Raw genomic sequence first — 23,381 nt, forward strand, 5'->3', positions numbered from 1 at the left:
GTGTTGTGCCCACCCGTGTTCTACTGTGTGCCTTAATTCCTTTTAGGGTTCTTGTGTCTGTGCTTTTGCCGTGTTTCGCTGTGTGCTTTGTCGTGTTCGTGCCTCTACTGTGTGCCTCTACTGTGTTCGTGCATTTGCTTCTACTGTGTTTGTGCCTCTGTTATCTTCGGGCATCTGCCATCTTTGTGTCTGTGCTGTGTTCTGTTGTATACTCTGCGTGATTTTTTGAGTTTCTGCTACAATCATGGGTGATAATTCCATTGTTGGTGCTGCTGCTGCTTCTGCAAATTTGCGTGTTTCTGACTCTATTCCAGGTACTGGCTCCAATACTTGGATAATTGACACTGGTGCTTCTGATCATATGACTTATGATGCTAAATTTTTTGATGATTTGTCTAGTAACACCCGTGACCCATACATAACTAGTGCTAATGGTTTACCCTCTCCAATTACTGGCGAGGGCACCATTTCTCTCACCCCAACTCTGTCATTGTCTCGTGCGTTATTAGTTCCTAATATCCATTGCAACTTGTTCTCTGTTGATCGCTTACTTGATACATTTAATGCTTCTGCACTTTCTATCCTACCCATTGCTCTTTTCAGGATTTCAAGACTCACGAGGTGATTGGGCATGGTAAACGGATAGGGGGGTTGTATTATTTGACATTACCTTCTGCACCAGTTCGTGATTGTGTCGTTAATACTGTTCAACGTTGCAGTGTCAAAGACAAACAGCAAATTTGGTTATGGCATCGTCGCTTGGGACACCCGTCATTTGGCTACCTTAAGCGTCTGTTTCCATCTTTATTCCGCTCCTGTGATGAGTCTAGCTTCAAATGTGAGACTTGTGTAATGGCCAAGAGTCACCGTACTGTTTTTCCCATAAGTAATAATAAAGCTGCTTTACCTTTTGAGTTAGTCCATTCTGATGTATGGGGTCCTGCTCGTGTGATTTCTCATGGTTTCTATTGGTTTGTTACGTTTATTGATGACTGCACTCGTTTAACATGGGTATATTTGATGAAGAATAAACATGATGTTGCATCTATTCTCCCTGATTTTTGTGCCATGGTGTCTACTCAGTTTCATGCTCATGTTAAAGTATTTTGGACCGATAATGGCGGTGAATATGTGAATCATACCTTGAACCAGTTTTTTCGTGATCACGGTATCATTCACCAAACTACTACTTCATTCACTCCTCAACAGAATGGCGTGTCTGAAAGGAAGAATCGTCAGTTACTTGAAGTTGCCCGCTCTCTTATGTTGGATATGTCTGTTCCCCATCATCTTTGGGGACATGGTGTCTTGGCTGCGGCCTACTTGATTAACCGTACTCCTAGTCGGGTTCTTGATTTCAAGACTCCGCTTGATGTGTTGTGTGCCCATACTCATCCAGTTTCCGTCTCTAAGTTACCTCCGAAGGTGTTTGGGTGTGTTGCTTATGTTCATGTCTACTCCCATCAACGGAGTAAACTTCATCCTGTGCTCTCCGTTGCGTCTTCATTGACTATTCTACTACTCAGAAGGGTTATAAGTGCTATCACCCGCCTACTCAGAAGGTACATGTTACATTGGATGTCACCTTTCATGAAGAAGTACCCTATTATGTTTCCCTCTCCTCTTCAATTCAGGGGGAGAGGGGGAGTGAATTGAAGAGTTTCGGAGTAGAAAATGTGGAAGATATTGGACCTGAAGAAGGAATTTCTGGCGAAAAGGAAGCGACCGGTCGCATGGAGGAAACGATCGGTCGCAAACGAATCTGCTTGGATACGACCGGTCGCATAGAAGTGAGCGACCGGTCGCTAACGAATCTGCCTGAAAGCGACCGGTCGCACATAGGAAACGACCAGTCGCCTGCCTCGATGAGCGACGACAATGACGATACGAGTGACGCGACCGGTCGCTAGGAATGTCACACCGGTCGCTCGGTAATATTTTGGAATTCTTTGAGCCTTTCTCAGAAGGACATAACAGTGATACTAGCGACTCTCGTACAGATGAAATTGATACAGGACCCCCCTCTGCCCTGCCACTGCTCCAATCAACTCGTGATAATGAGGTACTTTCTAGTGATGTGCCTACTTATTTATTGCCCCCACGCACTACCCGTAGGAAACCTAAAGTACAATATTCTCCTGATATACATGCCAAGTCCAAATATCTCATTAACCATTATATGTCAACTCATCGTTTATCTAAGTTATATGCATCATATTTGTGTCAATTATCTAGTGTATGTGTGCCAACTAAGTTGCAGGATGCTCTATCTGATCAAAACTGGGTAGATGCAATGCATATTGAGATGGAAGCCTTGAACAAGAATGCTACTTGGGAGTTAGTTCCTTTACCAAAAGGAAAAAGGCAGTTGGGTGCAGATGGATGTTTACTTTGAAACATAAGGCTGATGGTTCTATTGACCGTTACAAGGCAAGATTGATAGCAAAAGGGTATACTCAGACCTATGGAGTGGATTACACAGAGACTTTCACTCCAGTAGCCAAGCTCAACACTGTACGCGTACTCTTGTCCTTAGCTGCTAATCATGATTGGCCGCTGTTACAATTTGATGTCAAGAATGCATTTCTCCATGGTGACCTCAAAGAAGAAATATACATGGATCCTCCACCAGGCATCCTTGTGACCTTTAAGGAGGGTATGGTGTGCAAGCTACGGAAATCATTGTATGGATTAAAGCAGTCTCCAAGAGCTTGGTTCGGGAGGTTTGCTGCAGCTATGAGGAAATCTGGGTATGTACAAAGTAACTCGGATCATACTTTGTTTCTGAAACGTCGCAGAGGTAAATTGACAGTTTTAATAATTTATGTTGATGATATGATTGTAACTGGAGATGATCAGGTAGAAATACAGAGTCTTCAGAAATGTCTTGCGTCTGAATTTGAGATGAAATCATTACGTGACTTGAAATACTTTCTTGGGATTGAAGTTGCTAGATTTAAGCATGGTATTTTTCTGTCCCAAAGAAAGTATGTTTTGGACTTGCTTGCAGAAACTGGAATGTTGGATTGTAAACCTATTGATACTCCAAGTGAACAGAATCACAAGTTGGGGTTGTATCCTGATCAAGCTCCTACTGATAAGGAGCGTTATCAAAGGCTTGTGGGAAAATTAATTTATTTGGCTCATACACGTCCTGATATTGCGTATGCAGTAAGTATAGTGAGTCAATTTATGCACTCACCTAGTGAAGATCATATGGGTGTCGTGACACGTATTTTGAGATACCTCAAAGGGACTCCTGGCAAGGGGTTAATGTTTTCCAAGTATGGTCATACAGATGTGGAAGGGTACACAGATGCTGATTGGGCTGGTTCAGCTACAGATAGGCGCTCGACATTTGGGTATTTTATGTTTGTTGGTGGCAATCTTGTTACGTGGATGAGCAAGAAACAAAAGGTGGTGTCTCGGTCTAGTGCTGAGGCCGAATATCGGGGAATGACCCATGGTGTATCTGAATTACTATGGTTAAGGAGATTGTTGAGAGACCTTGGTTTTGGGCCTAAGAAACCCATGGATTTATATTGTGACAATACGGCTGCGATTGCAATTGCTCATAACCCTGTACAACATGATCGTACAAAGCATGTGGAAGTTGATCGAAATTTCATTAGAGAAAAGTTGGATGCGGAGATTGTTTCCTTTCCGTTCATCCGTTCTAAGTACCAGTTAGCCGATGTTCTTACGAAAACTGTTTCTACAAGTATCTTTCTCAACTCGCTTGACAAGTTGGGTATGCGTGACGTCTTTGCTCCAACTTGAGGGGGAGTGTTAGCGAGAGATATCATATTCTATTATGATATTATTTTATTTATTTCCTTTTATATAGATATTATGTAATTAGGATTCCACTTGTTTTCCCAGTTTGACCCTACTAGGGTTTGTAACCTTGTATTATAAATACCTCCTTTCCGGAGAATAAAATACATCTGAAAATATTCTACCATATTGTTTGACTTTTTGTTAGTTTTTCTCAAATTTGAATTAGTATCTATGATTATTTCCCAAAAAATATTGAAACCATAAAGTTTGAGTGTTGTTCAGGAGTAAAGTCTTGCTTTTGGAGTTTTAACTCCTTTTTCTTCACCAAAAAATGAGCTTCAAAGAGGGTTTACATAGCTTTATATTTAAATTATAAAAAAGAAAAAAAAGAAAAAAAAAAGAAGGAAAAAAAGGGTTTATATATTGGAAAGATTAAAATACCCTTTTAAAATGGATGGAAAATTGGATGACGTTAAAGTTAGGTGACAAATCATGGATTATGAAAACTTTAGGTGACATTTCGCCTAAATTTTTTTTTAAGGTGACAAATTGAAATTAATGTACAAGTTCAGGTGACATTTCTACAAAAATCCCTTCCTTTGTTAGACAGGTTTTTTACATGGTTAGTGTTTTAGGAATAAGTCATGCGGCTATCTGTATACAGTCAATGTTCTTTACATAATAAATTGATTGTAATTTAGTGGCAGTAAAAGTAACTAGAGTTTACCCTATGGACAAATTCTTCTGAACACTCATCAATAGTGATCAATTGCGAAAAAATTTATTCGCTTCGTGTTACCATCACACAGAAAAATTTCTTATATCGAACCAATGAATTTAAATATAACCTTCAAATACTATGGTCTAAATCATTAGATTTTTATCCCTAGTAATTAAGAAAAAACAAAATAAGTACTAAACTGTGCCATAACAATTTATTAATGATGTGATTTGATCATGTTACTCATATTAATAGTTGGATCAAATTCAGTCAAAGCTGATCAAATTACATCACAGTTTTGAAGTTTACAATTTTTTAAGATAATTTAAACTCATAATTGAAGTAAATCTACAAAAATAAAAATAAAAATACAGCCGCTTAATTAAATTGGAACGAAATTATTTAAATTATAACACAATTATTATTTGAAAGAAACGTCAACACACGGTGGACTGTCACACTCATGTGTATATATAAATACACAGAAATTAATGGATTCTATGTTTAAAATAAGGGAGATGACATCCGTGCTTCTCATGGATGTGGAAACGTTGGTGGCGTTCGATTTTTATGACTAAATTAGAATATTTGACCAGAAAAATAAAATAAAACTAAATTAGAATAGGACATAATTAAATAGTGAAAAATATAAAAAAGAAATATTGTGGAGTAGATGACAGTAGCCATCGATATCCAAATTGCTGATTTAACAAGTTCATCTTTAATTTAGGAGGCAATATTTAATTATCTGATGGGATATTATCAAGTTGGAAATTTGTTATTTTATTTTAAATAGTTGTTGTTAGTGTCTGTCAGCCAGAGACTGGTTCCTCCCTCTCTTTTCCATTTCGCAGATTTTTTTCACCCAAAATAAATTCTTATGTTGACATTGACTTTTCATTTCCACGCTTTTGCTATCAACCCAGATGGTTCTAGAGTAGCAGAATTTGCTGAAATGATCCTGCCTAGAGTATTAAAAGTTTTTTTTTCTTCTTCTTCCTTGAAGCATAGGTTTTAAGATTATTTGATTGACTGAACACAGTCGTGCACTTGCACCTTATTATTGAATTGACTAAATTTTCTCATTTCTCAGTATAAGTTTCAAAAGAAAACATGATCATATAAACCGATAAAGATGACTCATTATTTTTTTTTCTATTATCACTTACAATTTTACACGTATATAACTAACTCAACCAAAGTGCGCGCGCGAATACACACAAATTTTATACACTTGTCAAACTATGATTTGTTTATAAGGGAAAGGGAATCATTGCATTGCATGTAAAGAACCATCTACTTGGAATTATTGAGAGAAGAATCTAACTTAATGACACGTGTGATGTTTTCGCTATCCTAACTTAATTTCTTTTGTAGCTTATATAAAGCATGAAATTAAAAGAAAAATTAGAATAGACAACACATGATAAGGAGAGGACCACCAAAAATTGGCCTACTCGTAGACGCATCTATTCTTTATGGGGTTCAAAAATTGACACAAATTTAATTTCTTGCTACAATAATGAGATGATATCAACTAATAATAGAAAGTAAAAAAAAACAAAACAAAACATAGAGATATATATTTTCCCCAGACCCAAAGTCACGACGAAAGGTCACTACCTAAACGTACAACACCCCACAGCCTGAGTAGGTAGAAAAGTACAAGCAATTCAGGCATAGAGGAAACAGTGCGAGAGCGAGGACCACGACTGATTGGTTCCTTGTCCAACAAGGCAAGCCCTTCCCCTCCATTTCCAACTTTAAGAACTTTGACTTTTGGTTTGTTGGCTTTATATATTAAACCCGCGGCAGGCTTGGGCTCATTGGTCTGTCCGTCTTCCCCAGGACTTTTTCTCCTCTGACTCCTCTCTGTTTCTTCTTCTTCTTCCTCCTCCTCATAAACCTTTGCCCAGTTGGCTTAGATTTAGAACAATTTTTGATTAGTTTTTGTTACTATTTTATTCTTCTTGGTCAGAGCTCAGGACCCAATTGAAATGAAGGTGTAGTTTCTCACTCTGCTTTCTAACCCAATCTTTTATGCTTTAGTTTCATTCCTTGTTGATGCAGAGTTTTCTGCAACTCCGTGTTTTTTATTTATTTATTTTCTTTCAAAGATTCATGGATTGATGGGAATATCTTTATCTGATATGTCTGATATCATATAGGTAATTAATTTTTAAAGACCTCTGCCTTTTATCATTTCAGAAAAATGAAACATCCTTTTCTCAACTTTTTTTCCTTTTGTCTGCTTTTGTTTCTTGTTTGGACTTCAAACACTTTACCATCTCTATGAACATGCATGGTTTTGGTGACTGGTATCAGAAATTTTTGGTCCGAGAAGGATTGTTTTGTTCCTTCCATTTTTGTATACTGATTGAAATTTCTTTTTCTTTTTGCAGAAGGTGGTATTGAAATTAGATTTACACGATGACAGGCAAAAGCAAAAGGCCTTGAAATCAGTCTCCAGCCTTACTGGTATGAACTAGTTAAGCAGATCAGTTTTTGTGTTTTTGGCTCCATCTGAACTTTTGATTCTTTAAATATAACGAACGTCAAATGCGTTCAATTATTTTAATTTTGAGTACATATTGGAGCATCCATGTAGCAGATTGTGACTGGACTCAAGAGAATTTTCAGTCATATATACTTTATTGAAATTTAATATTTCATGCACTTATTGGACTCTGTTTTTCCTCTGTTCTGTGATTTTTGCAGGCATTGACTCTATTGCTATGGACATGAAGGAGAGGAAATTAACCGTGATCGGCGACATAGACCCAGTCGATGTGGTAGCCAAATTGAGAAAAGGTTGGCACACAGACATACTAACAGTTGGACCAGCAAAAGAAGAAAAGAAAGATGAGAAGAAAGATGAAAAGAAAAAAGATGACGGCAAGGACGATGACAAGAAGAAAGTTGCTGAGCTTGTCAAAGCCTACGAAGCCTACAATCCTTACATGACCAAGTACTACTATGTGCAAAGTGCAGAAGAAAACCCTAATGCTTGTGTGATATGTTAAATTAATTTTGCCATTTAGGGCCAGTTAATTGAGGATGGTGAGCATAGCATGCAGTTTGATCATGTATTGGTAAGGCTTCTGATCTGAATCCTGTTTTTGAACCAACTCGAGGCCAACCAAAAGAACAGTTTGTGGTATGTACAGTATAGTACAAGTAGCTTGAGAATAAGTGTTTGAAAATTTCAAGCATTTTGGTAGTGACTGATATTCATTTTGGGGTTTTTCAAGTTTGCAGCAAATTGATCAAGCTAACATAATGGGTATACTGCCGATTTACCCCCTGAACTTGTACATGATTCTCAAATTACCCTCGGACTTTTTTTTTTAACGAATTAAGGGCTCGAATTAAATTTTATTATCAATATTCCCCCTACCGTCAAAATTCGAACATTTCATCCATTAATCCGTCAATTTGAGGGTTATTTTGGTCATTTCTAGTTTGGTAGGGTTGGACAGTCACCATCTCCATGTCGATATCTCCCTCAGCCCCCTTCTCCTTCTTGGACTTGCAACAGCCACACCCCACCCACCCTCCGCACCATTGCCTAGCCCTCCTAAAAAAAAATTCACAGCACACCCATCCCTCCCTCAAAAATAGAAAAAAAAGAAAAAGAAAAAAGAATTGACCCATACCTGCAACTCACGACCACCTCAAGCACAAAATCAAACTTGACCCAAATTTGTTAAACCTCTTTCTAATAGCATGGTCTGGTGTGCTGGTTTGGGAATCTTCCCTTCAAATATGGTGATTTTTGAGATGAGAAATTAGTTGAAGGTATGAATTTCTAAGCTGCTGGGAATCTTCTCTCTCTCTCTCTCTCTCTCTCTCTCTCTCTCTCTCTCCAGATAGATGGAAATCGCAAACAAATGGAGGACCAAGCTTGGAGGGCGAAATGAGAAGTGAGGTTCACCTGGATAATTCAATCCAAGCCGAATGACCAAAATAACCCTCAAAAGAGAGTCAACGTAAGTCAAATAGATGGATTAATGGATGAAATGTTTGAATTTTAACGGTAAGAGGAACATTGATAATAAAATTTAATTCGAGCCCTTAATTCGCTAAAAAAAAAAGTCAAGGGGTAAATTGAGAGTTATGTATAAGTTCAGGAGGCAATGCAGCAGTATACCCTAACATAATTAATCATACTTAGAACACTGTTTATCCACGGTTAACCTACCTAACCTCTATCAGATTCATGTTTGTTTTGATCTCTCAACTTCTTGTTAATTTGATATAATTCATCATCTGGGTCATTTAAATCAAAGGTGGGAAATCAACTTTTGTTTCTTTGACAAGTTGTTGAAGCTTTATTTTAAAACCCAAAAAGGACAATGATGCTATCAAGTTCTTTTTTGATATTGGAATAATTAATTTGAAATCTGTGGGATCAAGAAACCCACTTGTGTTTTATCAGGAACAAGCAGTGGCAAACAACTCAGTTCCAAACCCATAAAAAAAAAACAACCAAGGGCGGTGGCAAACAATGAATTTCACTTCTAGAAGGGACCAAAGCTTATGTTGAGTACTTTTCACAAGTATTTATACACATAAATGCATGTCATACATATTCTCAGTACTTTGAGGTTAAATTCAATACACCAGAAGAAGAAGAAGAAGAAATAATTGCAGTTGGTCCACATCCATTTTGAACTACAACCAAATGAAAGTATGTCAATTTATTTTTTCTTCATATGACAAATTTACTAGTAGCAATTGGTAACTTGAAAGGGCTGCTTTTGGATGATGTGAAGTTTCCAATTGGTAATGTCGCTGTTGCAGAATTATATGCATAAAAAAGAAATGTTAATTAATTATTTAGTTAGTGCCCCTATTATTGCAGAGGTTAAATGCAAATTTATAGACCAGGGCACAGGTTTGGCTTTTAGATGAAGTGAGAAGACAACTTTAAGTTGATTTTGGGAGAGCGGGGTTTTCTCACACACACTGCCAAGGTGCTATGGAAGTTCGAACCTGAGACCATTGGTATGCAAATCAATGCCCTTTTTTACTAAGCTAAATTCCGTTGAGAAATAGAAGACCACTTTTATGCCAAACTTTAATGTTATCATTAAAATGTTTATATATGTGTAGCCATGGTCCTTGGACTTAATAGTGTACAAGATGAAGTCATCTTTTCATGCTTTTTTGTTTACCAATAATCTAACTAATCTTCGGTTTGTTTAAGCAAAACCCATCCCAACTCCATCGTACTTTATCCTTTGATGGGAACATAAGAGATAATAATGAGTGATTAATTTAAATTAATGTGAAGCAGATGGTGACATTGTAACAAGCAGAACAAGGATGAGTACTATTGAATTGATCACAGCTATCATGCTGATGAGCAGCATCTGCTTATACAAGCAAAAGATTTCTCAGAACATCCCCATTGCGGTGGGTGTTTTGCTCTTTTTGTCGCTTGGAAAAAGTGGATCAATGACATCACAGTTAACTTCCCTGCAGTGTCTTGGTGGTGGGTAACATTTAAGGTTTCTACAAATAAACATATCCATCTCCAGCTCCCTAAGAGCAAGTCCACCTATGAAGGCTAAGGCAAGGCAAAGGCAAGGCAAGGGCTGCCACTATTCATGTGAATAGTGGCAGCCTTGCCTTTTTTGGTTCCACCCCAAAAGGCTAGGGCAAGGGCAAGAAAAAAAAAAGATTATGCAACAAAATATAAACAATTTAGAAAGTGAATAAAATTGTTATGTATTTATAGGGAAAACATCCATAATATTTTGGTTTTTTTATATAAAAAAAAATTGAATTTTTTTTTATTTTTTTGATTTTTTTTATAATTTTTTTGCTTGCTGACATCAGCGTGACATCAGCGCTGACGTGAGCGCCTTCGGGCTTGAGCCCAGGCAAGATTTGCCCGTGGGCTTGCCCAGGCTGGTGGGTCCCATGCCTTGCCCAGGCTTGTTCTCTACCGCTGGAGTTGAATTGGGCTTGCCCGAGCAGCCTTTTGCCCGGTTTTGGTGTATGGCTGGAGGGGCTCTAATGAGTGTTTGTGAAGAAAAGGGCCACATCAAAAGTAAGGCTTCCTTGTGTTGAGGGGGACAGACCGGCCCGACCCCCTTTCCGATATGGGCCGGACTAAAACATCATAGTGATGAGTCATAGACACGGGTGCTGTAAACAGAAATTGAGGAGACCCCATGTCTCATGACAGCACGTGCACAATATATACTAGGGAACAATGAACGAAAACGATTTTCAATTCTCATGTGTTTTTTTAAGAAAATTCTGTTCCACAATAATGTTTTCCATGATGAAAATTGAACAAGATTTTTGCAGTCCACGTTCTTCTGGTCTAATATTGGTATATGGTCGTAAAGAGACCTGCTATGTATTGCTTTGCAGTTGCTTTCTCTGACTCTTAATGAAATGCATGAATCTATTAGGATTTCTCATATACACAATTGTTTTGATCTTATCTTAAAACATATTGATGTAAAACAATTAACATTGAATTAAATTATTCAAATATATTTTGTGAGAAATCATTACAAACAAATACAATCTTTTTTTCACTGAGTGAAAAGAAGGAAAAATGCACTTCACTCTGTAGGTAAAGGCTGAAGATTTGGCATGAAAATAATTTCACAAGAAAAGAATTTATAGTTTCTACCTAAGAAGAAGTAAGAATCTTTTGGTAGTCACGTTTTTTTAAGTCATGGCTCGAACCAGAGGCGATTGAGGCGACATCATGCACGGCGACATCATGATGTCATCCATTCGTCGCGATTTGAAGCTGAGCCTGAGGTTGTTTTGACAGAACCTGTTCTTCTTCCTTGGCACCACAGCCTCCTTATCTTGTTGCACAAAGGTTCGGATTCGCTTTAAAGCAATTTCCATGGTCTTGTCATCCATGTTGGCAAAGCAAACTCTGAACCAGCCTGGTTCAGGGCAATGAAAAGAAGATCCTGGTGACACATTGAGCTTAACTTCATGGATTATCGTGCGCCACAACGCCATCTCAGCTTCAAATGTCTGCTCCTTGAGGAGCTTGTGCAAGTCCATCCATACAAAGAGCCCACCATTGCTCTTCAAACAACTTGTGCCTACTTGTTCAAGCCCCATAGTGAAGCGCATGTGCCTTGCTTTCAGCCTTTGAGCACTTTGTGCAATAAATCTGTCCACAAACTCATTGTCTGAAAGCATGGATGCGATCAGATGCTGAGTTTGTGTAGAGACTAAGCCGAAGCTTGACATTTTTCGCGCGCAATTTACCACCTCATCATTGTAAGAATACACAATGCCAACTCTGAAGCCAGGGAACCCCATGTCCTTTGAGAGGCTGTAGACAATGTGAACAAGGTTGCGGTCGCATTCGATATCTTCCTCTATGATTTCTGCAATGCTTATGAAGCTTGGCTGGCTGAAGACAGTGGCAGCATATATTTCATCACTCACCAGGTGGATTTTCTTTTCATTGATGAAGGTCACTAGGCTTCTTAGAGTCTCTCTGTCTAGGACAGTGCCTAAGGGGTTTGAAGGATTGGTGATCAGCAAGCCCTTTACTCTGATGTTATCCTTTTGAGCTTTCTCATAGGCAGCCTCCAAGGCTGCTTTGGTGACTTTGAAACTGTTGGAGCTTTCACAAGCAACTGGAATAAGTTGCACCCCCGTTCGCCATCCAAGATCTCGATCGAAACTGCAAATAAATTCCAAAAAAAATTAGCAATTGCTGGAGAATGGATATAAGTTGTTCAAAGATTATTTCCCTAAATTTAAACTTTGCTGCCTTTAAACAGTTTCATTATAAAGTTTTTCACCAGGGAAAATTTGACCCTGCTTTGACTGCTTTTGACATGAGGTGGAAATCACTGAGCCACCATGAAAGGGTAAGAATTGTACACAAGTTCAGTGCGGCTAAGAATTCAACTAATTAGCTGGAACTGAGAAAGGGATCGATTCTTTTATAAATAAGTGTCCAAAGTCTGCACACTTGTAAACAGTCCTCTAAAGGGAAAGTGGACCTCATTTTCCCCAAGCATCTTTTTCCTTTTTGTCAAAATGTGATACGTATTGAATGGTTTCTAAGACAATCTGCTGACCCAGTTGTAATTGATCGTTTTCAGGCCCCCACCTAAGCTCAAGTTGGTCGAAGGTCATAGAGTTGTGATTTGAAATAAAAGTCAAGGTCCACTTATCAATTGCTAAACGTCTCATTATCATGCAAATGGCCTACATTATTAATTTAATCTTTCTCAAAAGAATATTAGAACATACCCTGGATAATAAGGAACAGGCACCAGAAATGCATCCCCAGGATCAGCCAAGCAGAAGGCTATCATCTCATGAGCTCCGGTTGCGCCTCCACTCATAACAATCCGGTCGGGGTCAAATGTGACTTGATTTCCTCTCGTTTTTCCCATGAAATTTGCAACAGCCTGTGGATTTATCACCCCAATAATTATGTCAGTATATAGCCAAATGTTAATGAAATATTGCTAGATTAAGGTAACAAATCAATGATGCTAATAAAAAGTGCATACATTTCTGAATTCTGGCAATCCATGATAATCCTGAAAGATAGCTATGTCTTTGAACTCATTTACTCCTGCTGCTGTGCAAATGGAGGCTTCTGGGTTCTTCAAAACCCACTCTTCAATCAAATCAAAGCATAGCTGCACACAGAAGAAGAGAAAACAAGAGTTAAGTAATTATGCTTTTCAAAAACCACCTAACTAACTTGGAAAAGAATGAAGAAAGGTTTCCTTTTTGGAAATTCTTACTTCATTTTCTGCAAGCCCCATCTGGATAACCCCATTAGGGTTCTTGGTGGGATGAAAGGGATCACTATCATAAGCCTTCCAGCCATCAAAGTATGGAGAGTTTTCACCATGCCCATTTCCAGTTGCCATCTTAGACAAGAGTTGCTGTTGGTTGCTCACAGTGAACCCCATTGTGTATATGCCTTAAAGATCCTTGCAATGCAGTGAGAAATATATCTATCAAAGTGTAAATTATTTATAAAGAGAAGAGAGGAGCAAGAGGGTCTAGTCTTTTGGGCAGTGCTAATGGTTTGCTTTGACCGCTATGCAAAGCCTAAAAGAGATAAAGATTTATGTAAGTTAGTTGAGGAATGACACTTCCTCAATGGTATTTATAGTAGGAAGCCTGGTCTGAGAGATGACTATGCAATATTAAGTTGGACTTTTGTTCTAAGGAAATGAGAATCTGATGAAGTTTCCTATGAAGGAGCACAATGGTCGCTTCTTTGAAAATCTTGGTTATAGTAGGTGGGTGTTTTGATGTTCATTTCCATGTCATAAATTATACTTAAGACTTTGAAGCTGAGCTGGGGAAAAGCACTTTCATGGTCACTTCCTTATGTAAAGGACAAAGCTTGTAAGTTAAAGTATCTCTACCGTCAGCCATGATGATCAATAAATTTCATGTTCCATATTCTGGATGGGTCTATATTTAGTCATGTTGGTGTTGGTGGCTCAGTACAAGCTATGATGTGTAAGTCCTATATCGGAGATTACAACAATAATAATCTACAGTTCAAATATAAGTGGTCCACTCCTAATTGCACTGAGACCTTTTAAATTAAAACCCTACACCTATGAGCCTAATTCAATTCATATATTGAGCCTAGGTGGTTAAGGTGAGGACAATATCGGTGCATATAGTAAACTCCTATTAAGTTAATTGGTACAACAAGTGAAATATATGAGTAGTTGACTCTTATTAGGTCCGTTGGTACAACAAGTCAAACCATCTTGTAGAGAAGATTGTAGCAAAACAAAATTCTATTAGTGAGTGGAATCATCCTAGCATGTTGATGTGGCACGACTAACCACTTAAAACCGAACTTGTGATCTCCTTTTAGACCCACCAAATTAGTACAGTGTAATGACGCGGTATGAATTATCATCGGAGTTTGTAGACGTGTCACTAGGGAATTATGTCACGTTATAAATTGTGAAACATTGCCATCATTCATTTACTAACCTAATAAGTATTAGAGGGCTCGTAATTCTCAATCAATTGCAGTCTTAAGTATAACTTGTAATGGTTAACATCTTGAAATCTTGATTTGTGCTTGAGTAAAGTTAATTGTAGTGGTTAGCATTTCCATTGGCAGCCCTATTTTTTCATAGATTACACAGAAAGACACTTACATTATGTTGAAACCAATTGTGTCCCACATCGGAAAGAGGGAAGGAGAAAGAGTACTTTAAATAGAATTACCCCACTCTAACTATCACCGAGGCCTTTTGTGATAAAACCCCACACCTGAGTATTGTGCAGGTGGTAAAGTGGGGACAGTATCGGTGCTGTTGGAGTGGGCTCTCGGTCGGTCGACCTGAAAATTTCCACATATTAATTCAAAGTTCCTCGTTTTATACCTTAAGGCTCAAGAATTCAAAAGAGAGCTCTGAATTCGCTGGTGGCCCGTCTAGAATGTTCAAATTTTGGCCCAATATATGGAAAGAACCTGAGAATTTATGCACCAGATTTTTATTCCACAAGTGGTTTAGTCTCCAAATCATGTGGAGGCAAAACAACAGTCTTTGACTGCAATTGTCTCCAGCACTTATACAAGTTCTTGCTGGAACCCACCTCAGCCTTGGAGTATGGGTGTTTGCCATAGATTTTTTTTATCATCAAACTAACATATTACGTTGTCAGACTGTCAATTTAAATTAACGTTTAGACACAAACATTGAGATGCCATGCAAAAGAGCAGGAAAGCCACCCTTCTGCTTTAGATTAAATAGTTAAAAACTTGAAAGTAGTAAAATTGAGATGTAGGGTTTTAGGTTCTTGTATGAAAACAATTTAACATATGGGTGGCTGTTATTGGAATTCTTATCCACCATGTGGGTGGCTATAACAAGATCAGGGCGTGAGACTTTCTTGGTCAGCTGCAGTTGTTCATAAAGACTGCAAGCTTAGTGATGCAGAGTGTGTCGTTGAACCGGCTTTGCTTTTGTTTGGTTATTTTCCATTCCTAGTGGAAATTATTTACCCTTTTTTTGGTCAAAGGTCATAGGTTAGAATGGTTCCTTCCTCCACGCGGGGAGTTGAAATTCCAATTCAAATCTTGCTTAAAATCTCACTAAACAATATAAAAAAGAAAAATTGCAGACCATTTTTTGCTTTGAAATGGTGAGTCCTGTTTAAGTCTCTGGCTCTGGCTTTCTGAGTTTGGAACAATTTGGTTAGGGAAATTCAAAGATTGTATGTCCTGCCCTCTCTTCCAATTTGGGTTTTATTTGTTCTTGAAAGGGGAATATTTTAAATCTTCTGTTCTGCTCTGTTCTGCGCACGTAAGTAACTGTGAGTTGTTGATGCATCAGGCATGTTAGTTGTCGGTTGAAGCATACTTCCACCCCTCGTGCTTTGAAATTAAAATTGGTGGACAAGATTCTAGTTTTTTCTGACTATCTTGTACCATATAACTCACGTGAAAATTGAGATAGATTCAGGTTGCATGCTATAAAGATAAAAGACTACAATGTCCCAATGGGATCAACGGCTTGATGGGAATTCCACTGGCTTCCACAATGTCCGCAAGGGTTCAAGCCATACTGCCATAGCTTGTGACCGTTTACTGCCTAAAGAAATAATCAAGAGGAAATTTGAGAAAATGACAGACACGATTTAAATTTGTTTTTCATTTTTATTTATAAACCTATCCTATGCCATTTTACTCTCTCATTTTTCTTTTTCTTTTTCATTGTTTATTTAAAACCAAATACAAAAACATTATAAAATGGATCTCAAAGTTTTCTTTGGTTAAGCCCAACGAATTGCGTTTTGCATCTATGTGGCTACCTGGCCATGGCACCCCTTAAAACTGAAAATTTTCATTTTTCAACTTTCTGAGGATGAACTTAAATAGTAAAACACCAATGGGTCTTAGATGGATTGGCCCATGCTTTTGGTGTACTCCCTAGTGGTCTTGGATTTAAGCCATTATTGTATCTGCGTGTGAGTTTACCCCGTCTCCTTCCAAAACTTTGGTTAAAAAAAAAAAAATTAATAGTAAAACCAAAACATTATGGCTAAGCTTAAAAGTTTTCAATATTTCCAACTGCATTCCAAAGTCGACTACGAAACCTGAAAAAAGCTTATTATGGTATAAATGCTTACGTTGTGCCTTAGAAAACCAAGTGAATTCAAATTTGGCAAACTAATAGTCCTTTGCATATTGTGCACGTGTTTGATCAGCAATAGTCATGGTCAATCAACATGCCAATACGACCAACATGACTGCTTGCTTGAAACAACCTGCCTAACTTTCAGTCCCAAATTTATGGGAAACTTAAGGTTTCAAGTCCAGAGCTCGGCCAAGGGCCAAACTTATCTGTTACCGTGACATCATCCGTCCCGATTCTATCATGACATGCTTACATGTTGTATTCTGACGATTTTTCAAAAAAATCCAAGGGGCAGAGAAACAACTTTTCATATATGTGATTTCAAAGAAACCCAGGAGAAAGAGAAAACACTTTTCATATATGTGATTCCAACCAAATTCACAGTTGTGAGATGAGTAAGCAAATTTGTTACCTATAAGCTGTGTAAGCAGAAAAGCAGCATACAACAGTCATGATAAACTACAATGATCACAATTTAAGAACTGCCATTAAAGGCCTTTTCTTACTTTCTCATAAGAAGAACCACAGTGTGAGCGGCAATACTTCGATTTTCTCCAAGGCTGTCCACCTTCTCATGAGTTTTAGCTTTGAGATTCACAACAGAGGGGTCTGCTCCAAGCAGCTTAGCCAAGTTGGCCCTCATAGTCTCCTTATGTGGGCTCAGTTTTGGCCTTTGAAGAATCAAAGTAGCATCTAAATTTCCAATCTCATACCCTGCCTCATGCATCAATCTCACCTGAAACAAGCAAAATAATAGAATATAAGGTTGATTAAATAATCGTTTTCACCAATCGCCATGTATGATCAATCATTCAACAACACATGGCCTGCTTGACTCATGATCGGACAAAAAGGTTACTGGAAACTTTGATACAATCTGAAAATCTAAGTTATATTCTAAGTATTGTTATTATTATTATTATTTATCTACCTACAGTTTCCATATTAAACTCAAAAAAAGTTTTTCAACTTAAAAAACCATGAAAATACATGTGGATTGGCCCATGACAAGTTTTGCAGCCAGGAATTAGGATTTGAGGCTTTAGACTCAGATTTTGAGTCCATGAGGTTGGAGGTGCTTGGGGCACGAGGTATCATGGCAGAGCAGAAAATCCATGAATTTGGCCCGAAGGGCACACATGCTCTCATACTCACCCAATGCTTGAGAATCCAAACTGGGGTTTGGGCTCTCTGCCTGGGTTCCAGGGCATGAGGCTCATGGTCAACATCCTGATATCTGGGGTCCAGGACTCATACAAGAAATTTGGCAGAGGGTCCATTACTTGAACTTGAACTTTGAGCCTATGATCCATGCCTCAAAGTTCGGGTCTAGGGGAACGTCAATGCCCTGGACTCATAATGTTTTTGAGTGGTTTCCAATCCAATCTTATTTGAAAGGGCGAACACAACCTTTTCAAGATTGTATCTAAAAAATAGTTTCTCACAGCAGTTTAATCAAATGTGTGTGTGTGTGTGTTTCTTTTCTTCTTTTCTTCTTTTCTTCTGCATTTACTGTATTCCTCAAAAACCAAAAATTGTATCAAGATCATGATTCAAACGAGCCCTCAACTAAATTGCTTAGTCTCACTTTTGCAGCTTCAATTTATGTACTTCACACAAAGTAGAGGGAACAAAGAAAGAGCCATTATTGGTTAATATCGTACCCCGCAAACATTCAGATTTTCCATCCAAAAGTTACAATTGATTAAAAAAATCTTCACCAAGAAACCAAAAACACAAATTTTCTGGAAATGCATGCTAACCAAACCAAAACTCAAACAAACCAAAAAACCAGTAAGAACAAGGAGGAGGATAGCTTACAGCTTCTCTGATGAAAACAGAGGAATCTGCACCGCGCCACTTAGGATCCGAATCCGGAAATATCTGCCCGATATCCGGAAGGCCCAGAGCCCCCAATATCGCATCCACCACACAGTGAAGCAACACGTCCCCTATAAACAAAATTGAAAATAAAAAATCGAAATAAAAAAAACAAAATTAACAATTAGAATTGCAGAATTACCATCGGAATGAGCCTCGCAGCCTTTATCGTGAGGTATGTTAATGCCGCCGATGATCAAAGGGTAACCGGGCTCCAACCGGTGCAGGTCGAACCCGTGCCCGATCCGAAAAGGCAAGACCTTGGAGGCGGCGGCGGAAGCTGGGGCTTGGTCAACCTCGAAGGCCGTGCTGGCGGAGGCAAAAACGACCGGCCTGCGCGTCGTTTGGGCGGCTCGGAGAGATAGAGAAGACGGGGTTCGAAGACTGAAGGGGTTTGGAGCTGTCAGGTTCGAGCGAGGAAGAGATCGAGAGAGTGGTTTGGTTGTTTTGGCAGTGGTGGTGGCGATTGAAGAGGCGTAGACGGGTGTGGCTACCATGGCCATTTCTGAAGGTTTGAAGCTCTGCCACACGAGTTGCTACGACGGCGTTTTGTGCTTTGCGGTTTCTGTCGAGTGTTGTGCAGCGCTGAGCTCAACTGTTCAAGTTCGCAATAACTAGCGGGACCCACGTGGGTTACATTTGTCTCCAGCGAAATCCAAGTGTGCACTCGCATATTCCCCAATTTGCCAATTTTTTATTTTATTTTATGGAATGGATTAACAAATCCAATGTATTTTGAGCTTAATTTCAACCATCCAATGTATTTTTGGGTTAATTTTAACCATAAACCCCATCTTTTCATCTTTGTTGGGAATTAGTGAGTAATATAGAAAGAATTGGGTATAAAAGGAAATGCCCAAAATAAGAAATCCCACGGATTATGGTGGAATGGGATATAAAAGGAAATGTTCATAAGCAATCCCACCTATTATGAAACCGATAATGGAAGAGGAAGATTCAGACACAAGACCTCGAATGTTATTATAAAACCGATATAAATCCTCTAGTGAATCTCAATGATTAATTAGGCACATTTTAATTTGGATGCATGTTGCCAGCTTACCATTATTGAAATTTTATTTTATATTTAATACAACTGATAATAGAGGAGGGAGATTCAAACACAAAACCTCATATGTTACCATGAATTGTTACTATGAATTGTCTAGTGAATCTTCAACGTTTAGTTAGGTAATTGATTTGGATGCATTTTGCCAGCTTGCCATTTTTGAAAGGGTGCATTTATGCTCACCACTTTAACTATAGGTGTACCCTCACCACTATCCTCAATGCTTGACACGTGTTCATATGTATAATCATGATTCCATAAATACAAAGCAAAAGTTAACTATAGTTATGTTTATGGACACGTGTCAAGCATTGAGGATGGTGGTGAGGGAATACCTATGATTAAAATGGTGAACAAAAATGCTCCCATTTTTTAAATGTAAAATTGCTAGATACGATGTAGATCGCTATACGACCAAACAGTAACTTATCCATCCTACTCGTATGTTTATTTGATATCAAGAGGGGAGAGATGTTTATATACGCATATGTGAATCAACAAATCACATGAAAATGTTAGTACACCTTTAAAACGTTTTAACAAGCCAAGAAAAAGACAGAATACTATGTAGCACATTGCTCTCTGGCATGCACCTTCTGAACCTGGAACCACCTTATACATGCATCTTCTGCGCGAAGAATGATTCCTCGCTCAAATGCGAGATAGAACTTGGACATATAGAGAACGATAACATAAAGCAAAGCATGCATCTAAATATTTAATTCCATTTAAGCTCTATAACTAGTTTATACACACATAGTTTACATGTATGGTTAAGCACCTTTCACAACAATGCGCAAGCAAACCCCTTTTGTCTAAGACAGGGCACACACCACGCATCTTTGACACTGACAAAACTATTCACATTGATCGGTATGTTTCCAATTTCCATGCAACATCAGTCGGGTCCCGTTGCCAGAAGCAGTTAAGCTTGTTTTGCATTATCTGAGACAGAAGCCCTAAGTTGCTTGGATCCATGCTCTGGTAAAAGATGTTCTGATGCAGCTCGCTTTTGTCTCAACTGCAATAAACAGTCCATGAAAAATCTAGAAGAAAGCCTCTCTCTCTCAATGTATGTCCGCAGTTGTGTGCAATGGGGAAAAGGGGACATAAAATGCTCATGTAATACTAATACTCACCTTCTCTTCATCATTCTGATACATGTGCCTCAAAAGAATATTTTTGGTTTCGGTAGTTATCACTGCAAAGGGGTTCAGACAGGTTAATTTCACTTTGTGAAACAGCACGATTAGCAAATTGCTAATCAATATCAAGAGTAACTGGAATAGGCCTTTCTTAAAGAATCATGAGTTGTTGATACAGGAACTAAGCAATAATACAACACGTAAAGGACACTTGATTACCAGCCAATGGGTAAGGATCCAGAATGAAACAATGATGAGATACAAAGTTTTCATTATTACCTTGATCAGGTGGGGGAAGGGTCCGGCTGTGAGTTGGATGATAGGTAGCAGGTGTCATTTTCTACAGACAAATGGAAGCATGATTTTAAACAAAGAAAGAGAATGCGTTTAATTCTGATCTATTTGCATCATAAACCTAACTCATGACATGTTCTTTTTGTTTCCTTTTTAAAATTTGTGGTTGTTGAAAGAACAAGCGAATAGCAAATTTTGCATTAGTTAAATCTGTTCAAATTCTGAAGATCCGTGAGCGCCTGAGCGACGTACAACAATCTATAAATAGTACGTAAGCTATGAACTTTCCATCTTAATCTGGATTTGGGACCAGAAATAGGTCCAACAATAAAGCACCCAGAACTCAACAGCTGTAAATGATAACTTCATAAAATTATTAGCAGAATATAAGCTAAACTGCAGAATAGTCTGGTGGTTTTGGAACAGAGAGACATTTTCCATCAGATAGGCCTGTTTCACCACATCAACACTAATGAAGCTAAATGATGGTTCATACACACCAGAATGTATGTTTTAGAAACATCACTAAGCAACCTTCTACCAGGAATCCTGCTTCTCTCTACAAGGTGGCTAGACTTAAAAGTTTTGCTCTTCGGTTCATCTCATAGCACTGAGTCCTACTGTAACACAGAATCTTCACCTTAACTTTGGGAAATGCTATTATTCTTAAGTATTCGGAAGTAATGTATAAATAGAATTTATAAGTAGAGAACAAAATTTTTCAGACTTCCTCACCATATTTCTATGTTGATAACATCAATGAATATGTCCTAGTGGCCCACAATGTCAGCCCAGTTGGTTTGAAACAAATCCAAGATTCAGTTACCAGGCTAGCATGCATCAACCATTTTTGGAAACACTTAGGGTTTTTCAAGCTTCGAATCTCATTTCAATGACATTGCTGCAACATCATTTACCATAAAATAAAAAAATAAAAAAGAAGCAAAATCTGCACTAAAATCTATCTTTTTGGATGCACAAACAAAAATCATTTCAAACTTCCCATAAAATTCAAACCGGGTCTCGAAATTTTCTGATGGAAATAACAGGAAGCCCTTACCTAGAGCTGAACAGTATCATAAAAAGCAGAATCTTTTTTTCCCACAACAACTCAGTTCAGAACAATCAACAACTTCAGCAATTTCACCATAACAGATGTACAAAACCAAACAAAAAGAAAGCAAAGAACTTAACAGGTAAAGAAAAATCAAAGCTTTGCATGTTTATATACAGCTTAAAATAAAAAGAATGGCAAAATGGGTTTGATTGAGATGCTGAAAACTCACAGAAGGAGTGGAAGGATCGGAGGGCCGGAGCTGGCTGAAGTTGTGAGGGTCATATGACGGCCAGTCACCGAACAAAGAGCCCATGGAATGCACCTAATATCTAGACACCCCCCGATTCTAGAACCAACCTCAAAGCAGACACAGAGAGAGTTGCATATGTTCGCCACATCTTATATAGGGGAGGACCCTAATTCTTCGTTCCACCCCATTGTCCTAACTTCTAATTAGTAAAGGAATATAAAGTCTAATAAAATTGATTTTACTCTTTTTTATTTTTTTTATTTTTAAGAATTACTATTTGAATACAAACAATATTCTACTTTAATTTAATCTAAATTATGAGAAGGAGAATTCACTCGGGATGCAGAATGAAGAGCACTTCCGCTCTAGCCAAATTGATCCATATATGCTAAGAATTACTACTTTACTTATCAGATCATATTGCCAACATAAGAATGAAAATGACAATATGGGTGTCAATATAAAAATATACCTTATATTGTGGTTGTTTACCCTTCTAGACTTCTATATGATGGCTTGATGATTTCCTTTTCCCTTTCGAACTCGATCTGCATTTTTAGCATGGATCTTAAATCTTTCACTCTAATATTTTAATAAATTAGAAAATTAGGGTAGACGAAACTGGTCCAAGGCTCAAACCTATCCAGGTAAAATGTCATGCCTACTTTTTTGTTCATTTCTTTGGGTTATTAATTAGCTATTATTTTAATGATATGTTATTAATATAGATAATGTTGAAATATGTCCAAGTTTGGATCCAACGTTTTTTCTATACAAGTGATACCGGAAGAGAGGGTTTATAACATAAATAAAAGTCTTGTAAAAAAATAACTATTCTTAATCACTCAATTATAACTCTTGCCGAAAAGAAAAACCCTTTGTTATTAGTGGGCTTATTGCCATTCCAACCTTCCACTAGGTTTGGTTGGGTCAAAGCACATGTGAGTCATGAGCCCAAAACTCCGGCAACAAAGAAAAGTAAAGAAAAGAAGTGGGGATTGGTGAGCGCAACGACGTCGTTTTTAGAGTGGAACACCG

General features: G+C 38.1%; 4 protein-coding genes across 4 annotated transcripts; 1 reads left to right on the top strand and 3 right to left on the bottom strand.

Annotated features, from left to right (window-relative positions):
- Positions 1-6,314: 6,314 nt before the first annotated feature.
- Positions 6,315-7,745, top strand: LOC110762454 (heavy metal-associated isoprenylated plant protein 39). Its single transcript, XM_021965096.2, has 3 exons — positions 6,315-6,504; positions 6,904-6,979; positions 7,220-7,745. The coding sequence occupies exons 1-3, from the start codon at positions 6,499-6,501 to the stop codon at positions 7,522-7,524; spliced, it is 387 nt and encodes a 128-aa protein (XP_021820788.1). The 5' UTR covers positions 6,315-6,498; the 3' UTR covers positions 7,525-7,745.
- Positions 7,746-10,993: 3,248 nt separating this feature from the next.
- ACS6 (1-aminocyclopropane-1-carboxylic acid (acc) synthase 6) lies at positions 10,994-13,616 on the bottom strand. Its single transcript, XM_021965100.1, has 4 exons — positions 13,267-13,616; positions 13,027-13,158; positions 12,761-12,921; positions 10,994-12,182 (listed from the first exon to the last, which is right to left on the bottom strand). The coding sequence occupies exons 1-4, from the start codon at positions 13,435-13,437 to the stop codon at positions 11,195-11,197; spliced, it is 1,452 nt and encodes a 483-aa protein (XP_021820792.1). The 5' UTR covers positions 13,438-13,616; the 3' UTR covers positions 10,994-11,194.
- Positions 13,617-16,984: 3,368 nt separating this feature from the next.
- Positions 16,985-19,141, bottom strand: ISPF (isoprenoid F). The gene is made up of 3 exons (XM_021965176.2): positions 18,671-19,141; positions 18,469-18,599; positions 16,985-17,383 (listed from the first exon to the last, which is right to left on the bottom strand). The coding sequence occupies exons 1-3, from the start codon at positions 19,029-19,031 to the stop codon at positions 17,150-17,152; spliced, it is 726 nt and encodes a 241-aa protein (XP_021820868.1). The 5' UTR covers positions 19,032-19,141; the 3' UTR covers positions 16,985-17,149.
- A 1,161-nt stretch (positions 19,142-20,302) lies between these two features.
- On the bottom strand, positions 20,303-22,536 carry LOC110762456 (DET1 complexing ubiquitin ligase). The gene is made up of 4 exons (XM_021965099.2): positions 22,323-22,536; positions 21,022-21,082; positions 20,737-20,798; positions 20,303-20,618 (listed from the first exon to the last, which is right to left on the bottom strand). The coding sequence occupies exons 1-4, from the start codon at positions 22,404-22,406 to the stop codon at positions 20,523-20,525; spliced, it is 303 nt and encodes a 100-aa protein (XP_021820791.1). The 5' UTR covers positions 22,407-22,536; the 3' UTR covers positions 20,303-20,522.
- Positions 22,537-23,381: the final 845 nt, after the last annotated feature.

Source organism: Prunus avium, chromosome 5, assembly GCF_965620075.1.
Source record: "Prunus avium chromosome 5, drPruAviu1.hap1.1, whole genome shotgun sequence".
Lineage (NCBI taxonomy): Eukaryota > Viridiplantae > Streptophyta > Magnoliopsida > Rosales > Rosaceae > Prunus > Prunus avium.

Bases quoted from the DNA above. Each gene is read 5' to 3' on its own strand.
- LOC110762454 (XM_021965096.2), top strand. The intron at 6,980-7,219 runs GTATGAACTAGT...TGATTTTTGCAG, and splicing joins ATCAGTCTCCAGCCTTACTG to GCATTGACTCTATTGCTATG.
- ACS6 (XM_021965100.1), bottom strand. From the start codon at position 13,437: ATGGGGTTCACTGTGAGCAACCAACAGCAACTCTTGTCTAAGATGGCA. The intron at 13,159-13,266 runs GTAAGAATTTCC...TTCTGTGTGCAG, and splicing joins TGGGGCTTGCAGAAAATGAA to CTATGCTTTGATTTGATTGA. The intron at 12,183-12,760 runs GTATGTTCTAAT...ATTTATTTGCAG, and splicing joins CCTGTTCCTTATTATCCAGG to TTTCGATCGAGATCTTGGAT.
- ISPF (XM_021965176.2), bottom strand. From the start codon at position 19,031: ATGGCCATGGTAGCCACACCCGTCTACGCCTCTTCAATCGCCACCACC. The intron at 18,600-18,670 runs GTAATTCTGCAA...TTTTGTTTATAG, and splicing joins CTGCGAGGCTCATTCCGATG to GGGACGTGTTGCTTCACTGT. The intron at 17,384-18,468 runs GTAAGCTATCCT...TGCTTGTTTCAG, and splicing joins CTGTTTTCATCAGAGAAGCT to GTGAGATTGATGCATGAGGC.
- LOC110762456 (XM_021965099.2), bottom strand. From the start codon at position 22,406: ATGGGCTCTTTGTTCGGTGACTGGCCGTCATATGACCCTCACAACTTC. The intron at 20,799-21,021 runs GTAATAATGAAA...ACCCCTTTGCAG, and splicing joins CCTTCCCCCACCTGATCAAG to TGATAACTACCGAAACCAAA. The intron at 20,619-20,736 runs GTGAGTATTAGT...TGTTTATTGCAG, and splicing joins ATCAGAATGATGAAGAGAAG to TTGAGACAAAAGCGAGCTGC.